Raw genomic sequence first — 16,278 nt, forward strand, 5'->3', positions numbered from 1 at the left:
CAAACTTCTATGCTATAAACTCTCTATGGAGTAACAGGGTAAGGAGCCTTGAGGAGCCGAGGGTTTCCAACCTACTAAGAAAACTGGACCTGCAAAGATCTGAATTCAGCCAACTGTCAGACCTGAGCTCCAAAAGATGACCACAGCAAGGCAGTGTGGCATCTTCAGCAGGAAAGTCAGCAGAAAAGCTATGTCTGAATCCTTGAATGAATATGTGAATATATGAATATGTGCTCAGCCTCATTAATAATTAGAGAAATGCACATGATCTTGTGAAACCAGAGGTCTCTACCCTACTAAGCAGCAATTCTGCTGTGAAGTACAGATGTACATAGTGTTCAAAGAGCATGTCTTTAACAATAACAAGCTTTACTAATAATAAGCTAATACAAACAGCAACTTGCTCATCAGATGATGAATAAATTCTCATAAACATAAGGAGTATGTATAAGACATGAAATGTAAGTGAGCTAGGATCATTAGAAATACCAATGGAAATAAAAACTGTGGTTAAAAAAAAACATATAGACCGTTATATCAATCATGCAGTTTAAAAGCCTGCAGGATAGAGCTGAAACTCTTAAGAAAACAAACATTTGCGAGAAAATAATTTCAAAACACAAGGACAATATTGCCCCCAGATCAAATACGGTGGCTAAGCGGAGGTTGGTGATGAGAAGTTTTGGAAGAAAATGCAATCAGGAAAGTCAAAAAGAGCTCCTGTGATTCAGTCACTTTTATTTCCCAAGTTGGATGTTCGTTTATGCGTAACTGGTTTGTAGTTATGTTTTATAGCTCACATAAATACTAAATTGTGTATCCATTTATGTACTTCTGTATATACCAAATAATGTTTTAAAGGTAATTAGAGGCACTCAAAAGAAACTACCATTACCCTCAGGGAAGAACTCGTGAAGAAAATGGCCTTTGAATAAGACCTAAGAGAAACCACAGCAGTAAAATAGCTGTGGGGTTTGAAAATAGCATAGCATGGGGGCAGGCACCAAAATCATGGGTAAAGATGAAGAAAATAATAAGAACATATAAAGAGTCGAAAATGATTTATTCTGGCTAAAATGGAAATTTGGGGAGATTACCAGAGTGAAGTAAGACCTTCAGGTCATATAGAACACACCTAAAGAGTGGAAGGCATGGACATGGGAAGGGGATCTAGGAAGAAAGAATTTACATTCTAGAATCTCCTAAGGTATTTCAAAACCAGAAGCATCTTGAAACTCTCAAGAAGTGATTTCTCGAGGCTGGAGCGATAGCACGGCGGGGAGGGCGTTTGCCTTGCACACGGCTGACCCGGGTTCGATTCCCAGCATCCCATATGGTCCCTTGAGCAATGCCAGAGGTAATTCCCAAGTGCATGAGCAAGGAGTAACCCTGGTGCATCGCTGGATGTGACCCAAAAAGCAAAAAAAAATTTTTTTTTAAATATGTGATTTCTCAGAAAGTATAGTTTCTGAGGCCAGAGCACATATTTTGCATATGGGAGCCCCAGATTCAATCACCTGCCACGCATGATTCCCCAACCACTGCCAGGAGCAACGTCCTACCCCTTACTTGTGAATAGCCACCAGTGCTTCTAGAGGTGGCGCCCAATAATAAGCAAACAAAAAGTTCCTCCCTTCAAATATGGAGAGCAAAAATGTACGGTCAAGAGATTATGTATGCGAAATAAGAAACATTTAAGCAAAAACACATGCACAAGTCCTATTATCCACCAGATCATAACACAAATATCAAGATTCTTTTTTTTTTTCTTTTTGGGTCATACCTAGCAATGCACAGGAGTTACTCCTGGCTCTGTACACAGGATGCTGGGAATCAAACTCTGGTTTGCTGTGTGCAAGGCAAATGCCCTACTCGCTGTGCTATTGCTCCAGCCCCGACACCAATACTTTTTGAGATTAGTACTGGTAAACAAACTTTCATACTCATATATGATTCACCTCCGTGTTGGTAACGCTCAGAATTCCACACACAGCCCTCATCTCTTCACACTGGCCTGTCTCACTCATAATTGTGGTTTAATTATTATATCAACATTGGGCCCCTCAAAGCCACATTTTAGCCCCAATCTACTTCCATGAATTTCATACTCATGTTCTGTTACTGTCCTCCCATTGTTCATTGATTTGCTCAAGCGGGCCCAGTAACGTCTCCATTGTGACACTTGTTACTATGTTTGGCATGTCAAATATACCACAGTAGCTTGCCAGGCTTTGCCATGCGGGCGGGATACTCTCGGTAGCTTGCCGGGCTCTCCAAGAGGGGCGGAGGACTCGAACTCGGGTCAGTCATGTTGGCTGCGTGCAAGGCAAACGCCCTACCCACTGTGCTATCTCTCCAGCCCACTCATGTTCAACTTCTACATATATATTCCAATTTGTTGCCACTGTTTCAAGCCCAATACACTGAACGAAGAACACACCCTCTCTGCCTGGAACTGGAGTTGTGTACACCATTCTGCCTAAATAAAAACTGGGGGGGGGGGGGGAAGGGGGAGAGAACCCATCTCTCTCTCCTTTGTCAAGTCTGCTCTTTTATTCACTATCTACCTGAATAAGAACATAGGTCCCTCAGGTGCCCAAGTAAGAAATCTGAAAACAATTTTCACTGTTTCCTCCCTTCAATACTAAATCATATTGAATTAAAGCCTCACTTTCTTTTATATCTGAACACTTTTTTAAAAAAGGCATCAGGGAACAAACCCAGAGCCTCACACATTAAGGTATATGCTTTACTAAGTCACAGTCTGCTCCTCTTCAACACTTTTTAAAAAAACTGTTTTTATTGTAGTTTAATTAGGTAGCATTGTTGCAATCATTTTTATCACTGACAGTTTGGGGGCCAGAGAGACAGTACACAGGGTACAGGTGTACTTGCACACAGTTGACCCCAGTTTGATCCCTGGCACCGCATGTGATCCCCCAAGCACCACTAGGAATAATCCCTGAGCACCACCAGGTGTGACCCCAAAATAATAGTTATGGTTTTGATGTACAAAGTTCAGGCACCTTCACCATCACTTAAGTGCTTAAGACCCTAAGTAGGGCCACTGTCCTCATGTCATTTCTAGTCTACCTCTTCCTTCCCCTCTCACTGTCCCTCCTAATTTCACACTCGGCCAAGTGGTCATCATTATTAGATACCGTCAACTACCCTATTTGGTCGCTCTCTATACCACAGCTAAGTGAGATCAGCGAGCGTTTGTTCTCTAACTCATCTCAATATGATGCCCTCCACTAACAGGCGTATGAAAAACTGCTCGACATCCCCCATAGTTATGGAAATGCAAATCAAAACAACACAGATATCATCACACACCAGTGAGAATGGCACGTATCTAAAAGTCTGGAAACAGACAGCATCGGCGGGGGTGTGGTGAGAAACTTCATTCATTTCACTGGTGGTGGGAAAACCATCTGGTTCAGCCTCCATAGAAAAAATGTGGAGATTTCTCAAAAACAATTGGAAAGAATTCCCATTATGATCCAGCAATGCCAATTCCTGGCATCTATCCCCCAAACACAAAAACATTAATTCAAATGGATACATGCGTACCTTTGTTCCCTCCTGCACTTAGTACAATAGCCAAGTTATGGAAATGAGCCATAAGCCCAATTACAATTGAATGCATCAATTAAAGATGAATGCATCAAGTGATGTATGTACAAAGTGGAATATTACACAGATCTAAGGAAGGATAAAAACATGCAATCTGTAGCAAGATGCGTGGAACTAGAGGGTATGATGCTGAGTGAAGTCAGAAAGAAAAGGATAGATGCAGAACAATCGCTCTTTTACGTGGACTTAAATATACACATCAAGGTAGCAACAAAGAGCCAAAGAATTGACCCACACAACTGAGTTAGGGGGAGGTTTTAAAGAGAGGGACACTGGAGCCCTTTGGCGGGGAAGAAGTACACTGGGAATGTGTCTGGTGCTGAATGGTGCATGAGAAACCATCATTAACAGTATTGGAAAGCACAGAACTTCAATCAAAACAAAGACCAAATTATGCCCCACAGTTCCATCCAAATGTGATAAACTAAAACATATTTCATCTTCCCTTAGAGCTCAACAGCATTCCATCACACATACATATATAACCATAACTTTTGTTGTGATTTTGTTTTGAGGGTATACCTGGCATGCTCAGGGATAACCCCTGCCAGGGCTTATAAGCATAACTTCCTTAACTACCCACCTATTATCGGACATTTATTTCCATTTTTTGGCTATTATACTGCACTGCAAAGGACATAGATGTGCATATATATTTTTTGAATTAATACTTTTGTATTTTGTTTTTGGAACCATGTCCAGTGATACTCAAGCGTTATTCCCGGCTCTGCACTCAGGAATTACTCATGGTGGTAATTGGGGCCCATATGGGATGTACAAAGAATTGCACCAGAGTCAGTTTCATGGAAGACAAGAGCCCTACCCACTCTACTATATCTCTGGCCCTGTTTTTGTATTTTGAGAGCAGATGCCAAGAAGTAGAATTTCTGGGTCAGGGACTGGAGCAATAGCACAGCGGGTAGGGCATTTGCCTAGCACGCGGTCAACCCGGGTTCGATCCCCAGCATCCCATATGGTCCCCTGAGCACCGCCAGGAGTGATTTCTGAGTGCAGAGCCAGGAGTAACCCCTGTGAATCGCTGAGTGTGACCCAAAAAGCAAAAAAAAAAAAAAATCTGGGTCACATGGAAGCTCTACTTCATGATTTTTAGAAGTCTCCATACTGATTTTCAAAAAGGTCAAACACGATATTCCCACCAACAGCTAATGAGATTCCTTTTTTCATTGCTCCAAGACTTCTTGTTCCTTTTTCTTTTGATATATGCAATTCTCTTCGGTGTGAGATGATATCACATTGTGTTTTTACTTGCATTTCCCTGGTAATAAAAGTGGCAAAGACCACTTTTTAATACGACATCTGTCTGTATGTCTTCACTAAGAAAGTGTCTGTCCATTGATCCTCTTCCCATGTTTTGCTGCTGAGCTCTGTGAGTGCTCTATATATCTTAAATATTATCCCTTTATCCAATACAAAATGTGCAAACTTCTCCCATTCGTAGGGTGTCTTTGGATTTAGTCCAAGTTTCTATTGCCATGCAAAAACTTTTCAGTTTGTTATAGTCCCTTTTGTGTATTTTTGTTTTTGTTGTCTTTGCCAATCAAATCACATCACTGAAGATACCACTGAGGTTTACATCCTAAAGAGTTCTCCCTTGGTTTTCCTCTAGGATTCGGTCCATGGATACTGGTCTAATCCCAGGTCATTAATCCACTTTGAATTAACTTTCATGCATGGAGTGAAACAGGCGTTTAACTTCTTTTTTTCTTTCTTCTTTTTCTTTTCTTGGCTTGTGGCTATCCAGTTTTCTCAGCACCATTTGTTGAAGAGGCTTTTTTTGTTCCACTTCATGTACCCAGGTCCTTTGCCATAGATTGTAAAGGTAAAGGCCCTCCCGTTGATCGTCGATTTGCTCGAGCGGGCCCAGTAACGTCTCCATTGGAGACTTTGTTGTTACTGTGTCTGGCATATCGAATACTCTCGGTAGCTTGCCGGGCTCTCCGAGAGGGGCGGAGGAATCGAACTCGGGTCGGCCATGTTGGCTGCGTGCAAGGCAGACGCCCTACCCGCTGTGCTATCGCTCCAGCCCATAGATTAACGATCCATATATCTGAGGATTTATCTCTGAGATCTCAATTCTACTCCATTGGCCCAAAACTCTGCCTTTATTTCAATATGACAGATTTGTTACTAATGCTTTACAGTATAATGCAGAGTCAGGGAACTCAATACCTTCTACCTTTCCCCACTCCCCCTTAAATGAACTGTTTTGGCTTTTCTGAAGAGTTTTATGATTCCATACTAATTTTAGGAACATTTGTTCAAAGTTCGTGAAGAGAATTTTGTTAAAAGATTGTACTGCATCTGATTAATGCTTTGGGTAAGATATCATTTTAATGTCATTCCAATCCTTGAATATGGAATGCTTTTCCATTTCATGGTGTTCAACACTGTCACCACATAAGCCTTGATAGTTCCCTTCTGGGTTCCTGCAACAGCTTTTTAAAGTGTCCATTTGATAGTGTGTGTGTGTGTGTGTGTGTGTTTGTGTGCGCGCATGCACAAGCACACACGCACACACCCACACACAGTGCTAGAGGTTGAGCCCTGTACCTCACACGGGCAAGGAGTGTGAGGTACACGCCTTGCACGTGTATAGGGATATAGCTCTAGAGCTGAGCTACATCCCTAGCCCCACTTTAAAGCACCAATTTTAACATAACAAGTGCTGATGAGGCTATGGAAAAAAGGAGTTCTTGCATCATGATGGTGAAGATGTAAATTGGTACAGAAAACTAACAAACAGTTCCACAAAAAAGTGAAAACAGAGCTACCATATGGTCCTGCAGTTCCATTTCTGGGTATTTTCATTTCTGAAAATTTCATTTCTGAAGGAAATGAAAACATTAATTTAAAAAGGTATCCTTACCCCATGTTTACTATGATTTATAATAGCCAAGATACAGAATCAACCTGAGGGTCCATCAAAGAAAACATACATAAAGAAACTGTGGTACTCCTGGGAATATATCCCAGAGAGGCAAAAAAAGTATAGTCGAAGTGAATCTGCACTTGTATGTTCATTGCAGCACGGTTTATAATGGCTAGAATCTGGAAAAACCTGAGTGCCTGAGAAGAGATGACTGGTTAAAGAAACATTGGTAAATCTACACAATGGAGTACTATGTAGCTGTTAGAAAAGATGAAGTCATGAAATTTACATACAAGTGGTACTACATGGAAAGTATCATGCTAAGCTAAATGACTCAGAAAGAGAGGGATACACATAGAAAGATTGCATTCGTCTGGGGAACATACAGTAGCAAAATAGGAGACTAACACCCAAGAATAGCCGAGATAAGTATCAGGAGGTTTACTCCATAGTTTGGAGGACAGCCACACACGCTAGGGGAAAAGGCAGCTCAGATAGAGAAGGGAGCACTAAATAAAGGGTGTTGGGAGGATCCTCCCAGGATGGGAGATGCATGCTGAGAGTAGACTATAGACCGAACATGACTGCCATTCAATGCCTCTTTTGCAAACCACAGCACCCAAAAGGAGAGAGACAACAAAAAGGAATGCCCTGCCACAGAGGCAGGGTGGGATGGGGGGTGGGAGGGATACTGGGATCAGTGGTGGTGGAGAATGGGCACTGGTGAAGGGAAGGGTGTTTGATCACTGTATAACTGAAACCCAAGCACAAAAATTTATAAGTCTACAACTGTACCTCATGGTGTTTCACTAATAAAAATTAATAATAAAAAAAAGAAACTGGTATGTCTACGTAAGCACACTCATAAACATATAAAACTGGATATTACTGAGCCATAAACAAGCAATCAGGAGCCAGAGAGTAGTACAGTGGGTGAGGTGCTTGTCTTGCAATCGCCTGACTCGGGTTCAATCCCAGTCACCCTGTATGGTCCCCAGAACCTGTTAGAAGTAATCCATCAGCACAGATTCAGGAGTAAGCCCTGAGTAACACCAGGTATGGCCTCAAAACAAAACAAATCATGAGGTTGAAGAGGTAATAAGTGGGCAGGTCATTTGCCTTGCCTGTGGTTGACCCAAGTTCAATTCCTAGAACCCCATATGGTCCCCTAATCACTAGCAGGAGTGATGCCTGAGCACAGAGCCAGGAGAGCACAGAGCCAAGAGTAAGCCCTACGCACTCCTGGCTGTGACTCAAACTACCCTTACCCCCTTAAAACAAAGAGAAGAAAATCATGATTTGTAACAATAGTGATGGACCCTGAGGACATGATACTAAGTGAAATAAGTCAAGACAGAGAAGAATAAATACAATATAATATTATATTTAAGAAAGCAAAAAATAACTCATAGATAGAGAAAAAAAGACTAGTGGTTGTTAGAGGCAAGAAGTAGGTGGTAGATGAAATTAAAGAAGACAATCAAAAGATACAAACTTCCATATATCATGTTACTGTAACCTTTGAGAGACAGTACCATGGATAAGGTGTTTGCCTTGCATGCAGCTGACCCAGTTTGATCCTGGCACCATATATAGTCCCCTGAACCCCAACAGAGGTGAGCCCTGAACACAGAGCCAGGAGAAAGCCCTGACCACTGATGGGTGTGGCCAGAAATGAAAAAAAATTGTCCAGTTATAAACAAATAAGTACTAAGGATGTATGTAGAGACAGTGAAATAAATACATTTAAAACTGTTTTGTACATCTGAATGCTGCAAAGCGGATGAATTTTTTTTTCTGGCGTTTGGGTCATACCTGGAGATGCTCAGGTGTTACTCCTGGTTCTACACTCAGAAATTATTCATGGCAGTGCGTGGGGAGCCATAGGATGCCAGGGATCAAACCCGGGTTGGTGACATACAAGGCAAATGCCCTGCCGGCTATACTGTCACTCTGGCCTGGGAATAGACCTTAACAATTCTCTTCACACAAGATATAACTGTCATATGGCAATGAGTTCAGGTCTGACCTTGTCTGGGCCGGGTGCTGTTCGTTTCTTTACTGATGAAATGGCGTGTCGGATTTCGGAAGGGAGAACGTTGGGAACGACATATCCATCCTGTGGAATCTGGTATGTCAGCAAGTGGATATGGCTATCGAAGAGATCTGAGTAGAAGTCATGGATAATCTTCTACAATGCTGTTCTGGAGGATGTGATAGATCCATCAGGACGTCGGAGGGCAGTCATCTTGGTCTTGTAGTTGGCAAAGGACAGGCGGGCGTTACGAATACTTTCCCTGGCTTCTGCCGCTTCTACCAGTACTTCTGCTCTTCTCTCTTTGAGGTCTTCCTTGATCGCATCTCTGCACTGCTTTGCAAGCTCGGACTTTAGCTTGCGGTTGCCTGAGGCATGCACCAAACCACGTTGGTGAATAAGCTCAAGAGTTTTCGAAGACAGGCGTTTTTTGGTGGCTATCTCTCTCTTGGCGTTCCTCGCACAATCATGGAGGTGCTGAACCAGTCGATCGTATTCCTCGTCAATGTTGTCAACAATGGCATCTTCCCATGTTGCCGCAATAGTGCCAAAGAGCTCCCAGTTGGTGGTTGTTCTGGGAGTTCTCTTTTTAAACTTTGCAGCCCTTTCTCCCCGCTCTGTGAAGTAGAATTTTGCATGAAGGAGACGGTGGTCCGATCCCGTTCGGAATTTTGGGACAACAGCGACATCGGTCAGGCAAAACTGTTGATTGAATATGATGTGGTCTATTTCGTTGTGGAATCATCCACCGGGAGACTCCCATGTCCAACGTTTAGATTCTGCCTTCTGGAACTGTGAGTTACCATGGATGGTCTTGGTCGACATGATGAACTCAGACAGTCTCTCACCCTGTTCATTCCATTCTAGGCCATGGGTCCCGATGTGAAGTTCTTCAGCTGATCTTCTCGGTCCTATCTTGGCATTAAAATCACCCACAATGATCTTGTAGAAGGTGTGGTCTTCTTTATAGAACTTCTCCAGCTCCATGTAGAACTTCTCAATTTCTCTTTTATCATAATGAGATGTTGGTGCGTAGACAACGAAGATAGAAACTGCCAGCAGTGAGCTACATCTATTCGAATGTAAACATCCGATTCGGGTTATTAGGCATTCGAATGAATCAATGCTCATGGCCAAGTTTGTGTTGACAAGGACACTGACGCCTCCGACACCTCTTTTATCACATGTTCCGAGGAACAATTCTCCAGTGTTGAAAACGGCATGGTGAGATTCGTGCATTCTTGTCTCGGTCAGACCAATGATGTCGTACTTGATCATTCGCGCTTGTACCATCAGGTCCTCTATGGATGCATCTGATGCTAGCGTACGAGCACTGAAAGTACAGACGATCATTTTTGTCTTCCTTCGTTGTGGCAGCCTAGTTCAGCCTTGACATTTTATCGGCCTCTCCTTTCTCATCCTTCTCAGTGCTGCCTTGTCGGTGAAGCCTTCAGGGTCAGGTGAATGAGACCAGTTGTAATTACTGGTTTTGGCATATCGAGTACACAACGGATAGCTTGCCAGGCTCTGCCGTGCGGGCGGAATACTCTCGGTAGTTTGCCAGTCTTTCCGAGGGGGATAGAACACCTGAAGAACCTGCCGTCAGTACTCATCAATACACTGGCTCGGCTCTTCACACGCTACCTGTCTGAATGCAAGGTTCCATCCCAATGGAAAACCAGCAGGACCGTACTACTGTTCAAGAAGGGAGACATCCATGACATTGGCAACTATCACCCGATCTGCCTATTGTCTGTCATCTACAAGTTGTTCACTCGAGTCATCCTAAATAGGATTGGCAGAACACTAGATGAAGGTCAACCATGCGAGCAAGCCGGGTTCTGCAAAGGATTCAGCGCCATAGACCATATCCACATGATAACCAAGCTCACTGAGGTTTCTCGGGAGTTCAAGATGCTGCTCTGTTTAACGTTCATTGATTTAAAGAAGGCCTTTGATTCTGTTGAGACGGAAGCGGTCATTGAAGCCCTAGCCAATCAGGGCATTCAAGCCCAATACATCAAGATCTTCCGTGAGCTGTATTGCGGATTCACTACCAGGATCTCACCATTCTACAAAGAAGTCATCATTGATGTCAAGAGAGGGGTTCGGCAAGGTGATACCATTTCACCAAACCTCTTCAGTGCCACCCTCGAGAACATCATGCGACGACTGGAATGGGAAGGAATGGGAGTGAAGATAGATGGTTGGCAACTACACCACCTCCGCTTTGCTGTTGACATTGTTTTAATAACACCAAACATCAGCCAAGCGGCACAAATGCTGGCCGACTTTGACCGTGAGTGTGGAAAGGTAGGACTACAGCTGAATCTTACGAAGACAATGTTTATGAGAAACAGCCTTGTTCCTGATGCCCCATTCGCTCTCAACAGAACGACCATCTCCGAATGCAACAGCTATGTGCATCTAGGTCGAGAAGTCAACATGACAAATGACCTGGCACCCGAGCTGCGCAGGAGGAAGAGAGCGGCTTGGAACGCCTTCAAGAGCGTCGAAGAAATAGCTAAGAGGACGAAGAACCTCTGGCTCCGGGCACATCTCTTTGATTCCACTATTCTTCCTGCATTAACATATTCCTCAGAAACCTGGGGCCTATGCAAACAGGATGAGAACGCTATTCAGGTCTCCCAAAGAAGAATTGAAAGAGCTATGCTTGGAATATCACGTTTCACTCAAATGAGAGAAAGAATCCGGAGTTCTGACATCCGTCGACGATCAAGAATCAGGGACGCTGTCTCGTTTGCCAAGGTGTCAAAAATCAGATGGGCTGGTCACGTAATGAGATTTAAAGACGACCACTGGACTAGAGCTGTTACCAACTGGATTCCACGGGATGTCAAAAGACCGCGTGGCCACCCACCTACCAGATGGTCAGATCCTCATCAAGATCATGAATGACCAGTTTGAGGCTCTTCATGTTCCTAGAGCGAACAGACGCCATTGGGTTACACTAGCACACGACAGGGACAAATGGAGACGTTACTGGTGCCCGCTCGAGCAAATCGACAATTAACGGGAAGTTAAGTGATTAAGTGATGGCAATGAGTGTTAATGAGACTTATGCTCATTTTACAAGCTAGATAAAAACATCAAATCATGCTGTATACTTAAACTGAAAGTCATATCTCAAATTATTTTAATCAATTCTATCAAAGCATGATTTGATGGAAGATTTAGTGTGCAATCCAAGAGTTATGATGAATAAAAATAGTCATGTAACCCCTACTACAGTCAAGGTACAGAGTATTATCATTCAGAAAGGAGCCAAGCCTCTTCCGTAGTCATTTCTAGCATCTGTGTCCCAACTTCATCCCAGACGAATGCTGATCTAATTTCTATCTCAACAGCTCATTTTCCCTGTTCTAGAGAATAGAATTATATAACCTTTATTTGGCTTCTTTTGTTCATTATAGAGTCTATACTGCAATGTAAGACAAGTTATTAATAACCTGCACGTATCAGCAGTTTGTTATTGTTGAACAGTATTTCTGTGCTTATCTGCTATAATTTGGTTTGTCTATCTATTACTCTGTGTGTGTGTGTGTGTGTGTGTGTGTGTGTGTGTGTGTGTGTGTGTGTGTCTCCATCTGTCCCTACACCCAGCAGTATTATGGGATCCTAAAACCACTCTCTGGCATGTTTGACCCACAATACCTGGGTGGACCCACAGCCCTAGCTGGGGGTGCTGGAGGGATGGGAGCAAGAGGTATCCTGGGTCAGGCTCAGCCTCTCTCGTGCAAAGCTTGAGCTGCAGCATTGAGCCACATCGCTAAACTATACAATTGTTTCTGAGTTGTCTACCTGTCACAGGGGACTTATGAAATGTGTAAGTTTTCAAACCACTTATAGAATTAGCTTTCTAAAACACAAATCTAATGATGTTACTGTCTACTTTCACTGGTTTTCATTAGCCACTGAATCAAGGCCAACCCCCTAAACCAGACACTCGTGCCTTAAATCTCCCATGCCTTAAATCCTAATGTCTAGCCAAACTCCAAATGAATAATTACTTGAGCCACCAATGCTCTTTTTTATTTATAAAGTTTTATATTAAATACATTCAAATTACTAGAAAAGTAAATGTTCCAGGTCACTTCCAGAACTAAGTTTAGGTCCTGGGGATTATGTGGCCTGATAGCACCAAACAGATAAACCCTGTACAATTTGGAACTGAGACTGGGTAAATGATGAAGTGTACTTCACAAATATCATGTGATCTATTTCCAACATGCTGCTTTGCCCTCACATATTATTATGCCTAAATTATTACAGAGACTAATTAAGCTAAAGGCCTAATCTTCCATGGTTAAGCTATAATCATTCTTTTTTTTTAAATTTTTTTTTTTTGGTTTTTGGGTCACACCCAGCAATGCACAGGAATTACTCCTGGCGGTGCTCAGGGGGACCATATGGGATGCTGGGAATTGAACCCGGGTTGGCCGCGTGCAAGGCAAACACTCTACCTGCTGTGCTATCGCTCCAGCCCTGCTATAATCATTCTTGTTTGTTTTTGGGTGACACTGGGCAGTGCTTAGTTCTGGTTCCTGGCTCTGTGCTCAGGAATCACTCTTGGCAGGGCTTCAGAGACCATATGGGGTGCCAGGGATCAAACCCAGATCAGCCCCATGTAAGGCAAATACTGTATTCATTGTATAATTGCTCTGGGTCCTCTAATTATCCTTAAGATGCAAAGTTTTGGGATTTTTTTTGAGTCACACTTGGCAGTGCTCAGTATTCTGGGGACCACACAGCACCAGAGATCAAAACGGGATTCCAGCATGAAAAAAAAAAATACACTCCAGATCTTTGAGCCATCTCCCAAACCTTAAGACAGAATATTTTATCTTGATTTTGTCTTCATCAAGAGCATTTCCATGTTATTAAATTCTATTCATAAATATTATTTTTAATGGCTAAAACATGTTCTGGAGGGCCAGAGAGATATTACAGGGGGTAGGGCATTTGCCTTGCACACAGTTAACCCAGATTCAATCCCCAGCATCCCATATGGTCACCTGCACCCATCACTTGTAATTCCTGAGAAGCTAGGATTTACTCCTGAGCATCTCCATTGTGGCCCTCCAAAACAAACAAAAGCATGTTCTAAAAGATATAGATATCTAGTAAGTCTAACACAATAAAAATTTTCTGGGGGGTTAGGGGGAGGAAGGCGCACCTGGCAGTGTTCGGGGCTTATTCTAGCTCTGAACTCAGAGACTACTCCTGATAGTACTTGGAGGGCCATAAGAAGCGTTGGGGATTAAACTCAAGCGGGCCACAAGTACAGTAAGTGCCTTACCCTGCACTATAATCTCTGGCCTCAGAAAATCAAACTTTTATCTAGAGCTGGGCAATTAGTTACCTCTACATTTTCACATACTAAATTTATGTTAATTCTATAATAAGCACTTTGAGATATACAAAATATGTTTTATATTTTGGGTAATTTCTTTAGGACAAAATTCCACAAGTGACATTACTACAGTCAGAAAGTATGCCTAATTTATGGGATTAATATATGCATAAAATATTATCAAGCAAAACAAGACATGCCTTGTTTTACCTTGTTTTAATACCCTGGCCACTCTAACATCCCTCTCCAAGAATTGTTCCTCTTCTTTTATTTTTTTTAAGTGTTTGGGCTACACCTAGCAGTTTTCAGGGCTTATTCCTGGTTCTGTGCTCAAGGATCACTCCTAGTGTAATCAGGAGGCCATATGGGGTGCCTGGGATCGAACCCGTGTCAGCTGTTTGCATTGCAAGTGCCCTACCCTCTGTACTCTCTCCAACCCAATTGTTTCTGTTCTACCTCTTCTATTACCTATCTGTTTCAGTTCTTATACAATACTCCTCTCTAACTTATGAACTTTTTCAACTCTCCAAATTTGTCAACATATTACCTTTTTATTTTTCTGCTATAGCAATTTATCTAGCTCAATTACACTACTTACTACATCTGTTAAATGAAGGGGAAGCTATCTTTGTAATGTTAAATAGCAAGCTCAAAAATTAGTATTCTTAGTCCTTTTCAACATTTAATAGGTATTTACTTTTACATGATTAAAGTTAATATTTATACTTGCAGCTGGAGAGACAGTACGATTGGTAGGGCTCTCACCTTGCACGTGGCCAACCTAGATTCAATCCCCAGCACTACACGTAGTTCCTTGAGAAGAGCCAAGAGTAATCCCTGAACACAGAACCAGTAATCCCTGAGCCCAGTCAGGTGTGTCCACCCCTTATGAAAGAGGAAGAGAATGAATAACATTTATAATTTTAAAACTTTAGGGGCCAGAGTGATAGTACAGTGGGCAGGGCATTTGCCTTGTATGCAGCTGACCCAGGTTCGATCCCCATCACCCCACATGGTTCCTCAAGCACCACCAGGAGTAAATCCTCAGTGCAGAGCCAGGAGTAACTCCTGAGCATTGCTGGGTGTGACTCCCAAAAATAAAAACAAAACAAAAACCCAAAACAAACAACAATTATAATCTGTTCATGTTAGTGGTTTTAAAACTTAAAAATTAGTGATTAAACTTCCTCCTCCCAGATATCAGTATCAGGACCCCAAAAATTCTAAGAGGAAAATATTTTTGCATCAAGTTTAAGGAATTCTCTTACAATTTTAGTCTTTGTAAAATAATACCAACCATACCTGGACAAGTACTAAAGTATATAATTTCCTTAAACACCAAAGTCCAATGTCAGATTTCCAAATTCAAGCCCATTATTTTACATCTGAGTCCAAAACAGTTTTATCATTAAGGGTGTCTTAATCATAAACATTCCCACCTGCCAGAGCATCCCGATAAAGCTGCACAAAATGATTAAAGATATCTTTCGGCAAACACTTTTCATCTGGTAGACACTGTAGAAGAATGACTATCTCAGACTGACCCACGGCGTGCATTCCCTTGGTTGTGAAACACCAGCATTTCCTATTCACATCTACAGAAGAAATAAAAAAAAAAGTAAAGACATTTCTTTCAATCCTCCACTTTAAAAAAACAAAGAAATCTATATTAAACTACAGTGCAAAGTAATCGGTCTTTCTCTACAGTATTCCACTGTCAATTGTGAACTGCTGATCTCAATTCAAATATGAACTAAGACAAAGAACTAATACAGATTAAAAAAAAAATACCACTACCTCTAGTTCTCTGCAAACATTTAAGAAATGCAACTATGAGGGGTTGGACAGATAAGACAGGGGTTAAGGTGCTTGCCTTGCACGTGGCCAACCCTGGCTTGAGCCCTGGCACCACATAGGGTACCCTGAGCACTGCCAGGAGTAACCTCTGAGTACCACTGGTATGACACGCCCTCTCCTCCCCCCAGAAAAAACTAAAAAGTAAAAGAGGGCCAAAGCAATATTACAGCAGGTATGGTGCTTGCGTAGCACAAGGCCAGCCCGAGTTCAATGCCCTGAGCCCTGCCAGGCATGTTCCCTGAGCACAGGGCCAGGAGTAAGCCCAGAGCACTGCTGGCTGTGGCTCAAAAGTTTAAAAAGAAAATAATAAAGGAAAAGACAATGTTTTATGAGGGAAATAAGAGAAATTAAATGCACTTAAAATTTATAATTTCTCAGCTAAACAAACAGCACAGGAGCTAACATGCTTGTATTGCATGTGGCAAACCCAGGTTTGATCCCTAATACCACCAGGAATGATCCCTGAGCACAACCAGGTATGGCCCA

The 16,278-nt window shown here is 42.3% G+C and overlaps 1 protein-coding gene across 2 annotated transcripts in view; it reads right to left on the minus strand.

The window, feature by feature from the left end:
- ZFYVE9 (zinc finger FYVE-type containing 9) overlaps positions 1–16,278 on the minus strand; it is a 153,357-nt gene that overhangs the window by 46,156 nt on the left and 90,923 nt on the right. For both annotated transcript variants that reach the window (XM_056122309.1, XM_056122308.1), the window contains one exon: positions 15,375–15,530. In XM_056122309.1, the coding sequence (XP_055978284.1) occupies positions 15,375–15,530 (156 nt within the window). The remainder of the gene's footprint in view (positions 1–15,374; positions 15,531–16,278) is intronic.

Source organism: Sorex fumeus, unplaced genomic scaffold (assembly GCF_029834395.1).
Source record: "Sorex fumeus unplaced genomic scaffold, SorFum_2.1 ptg000045l, whole genome shotgun sequence".
Taxonomy (NCBI): Eukaryota; Metazoa; Chordata; class Mammalia; order Eulipotyphla; family Soricidae; genus Sorex; species Sorex fumeus.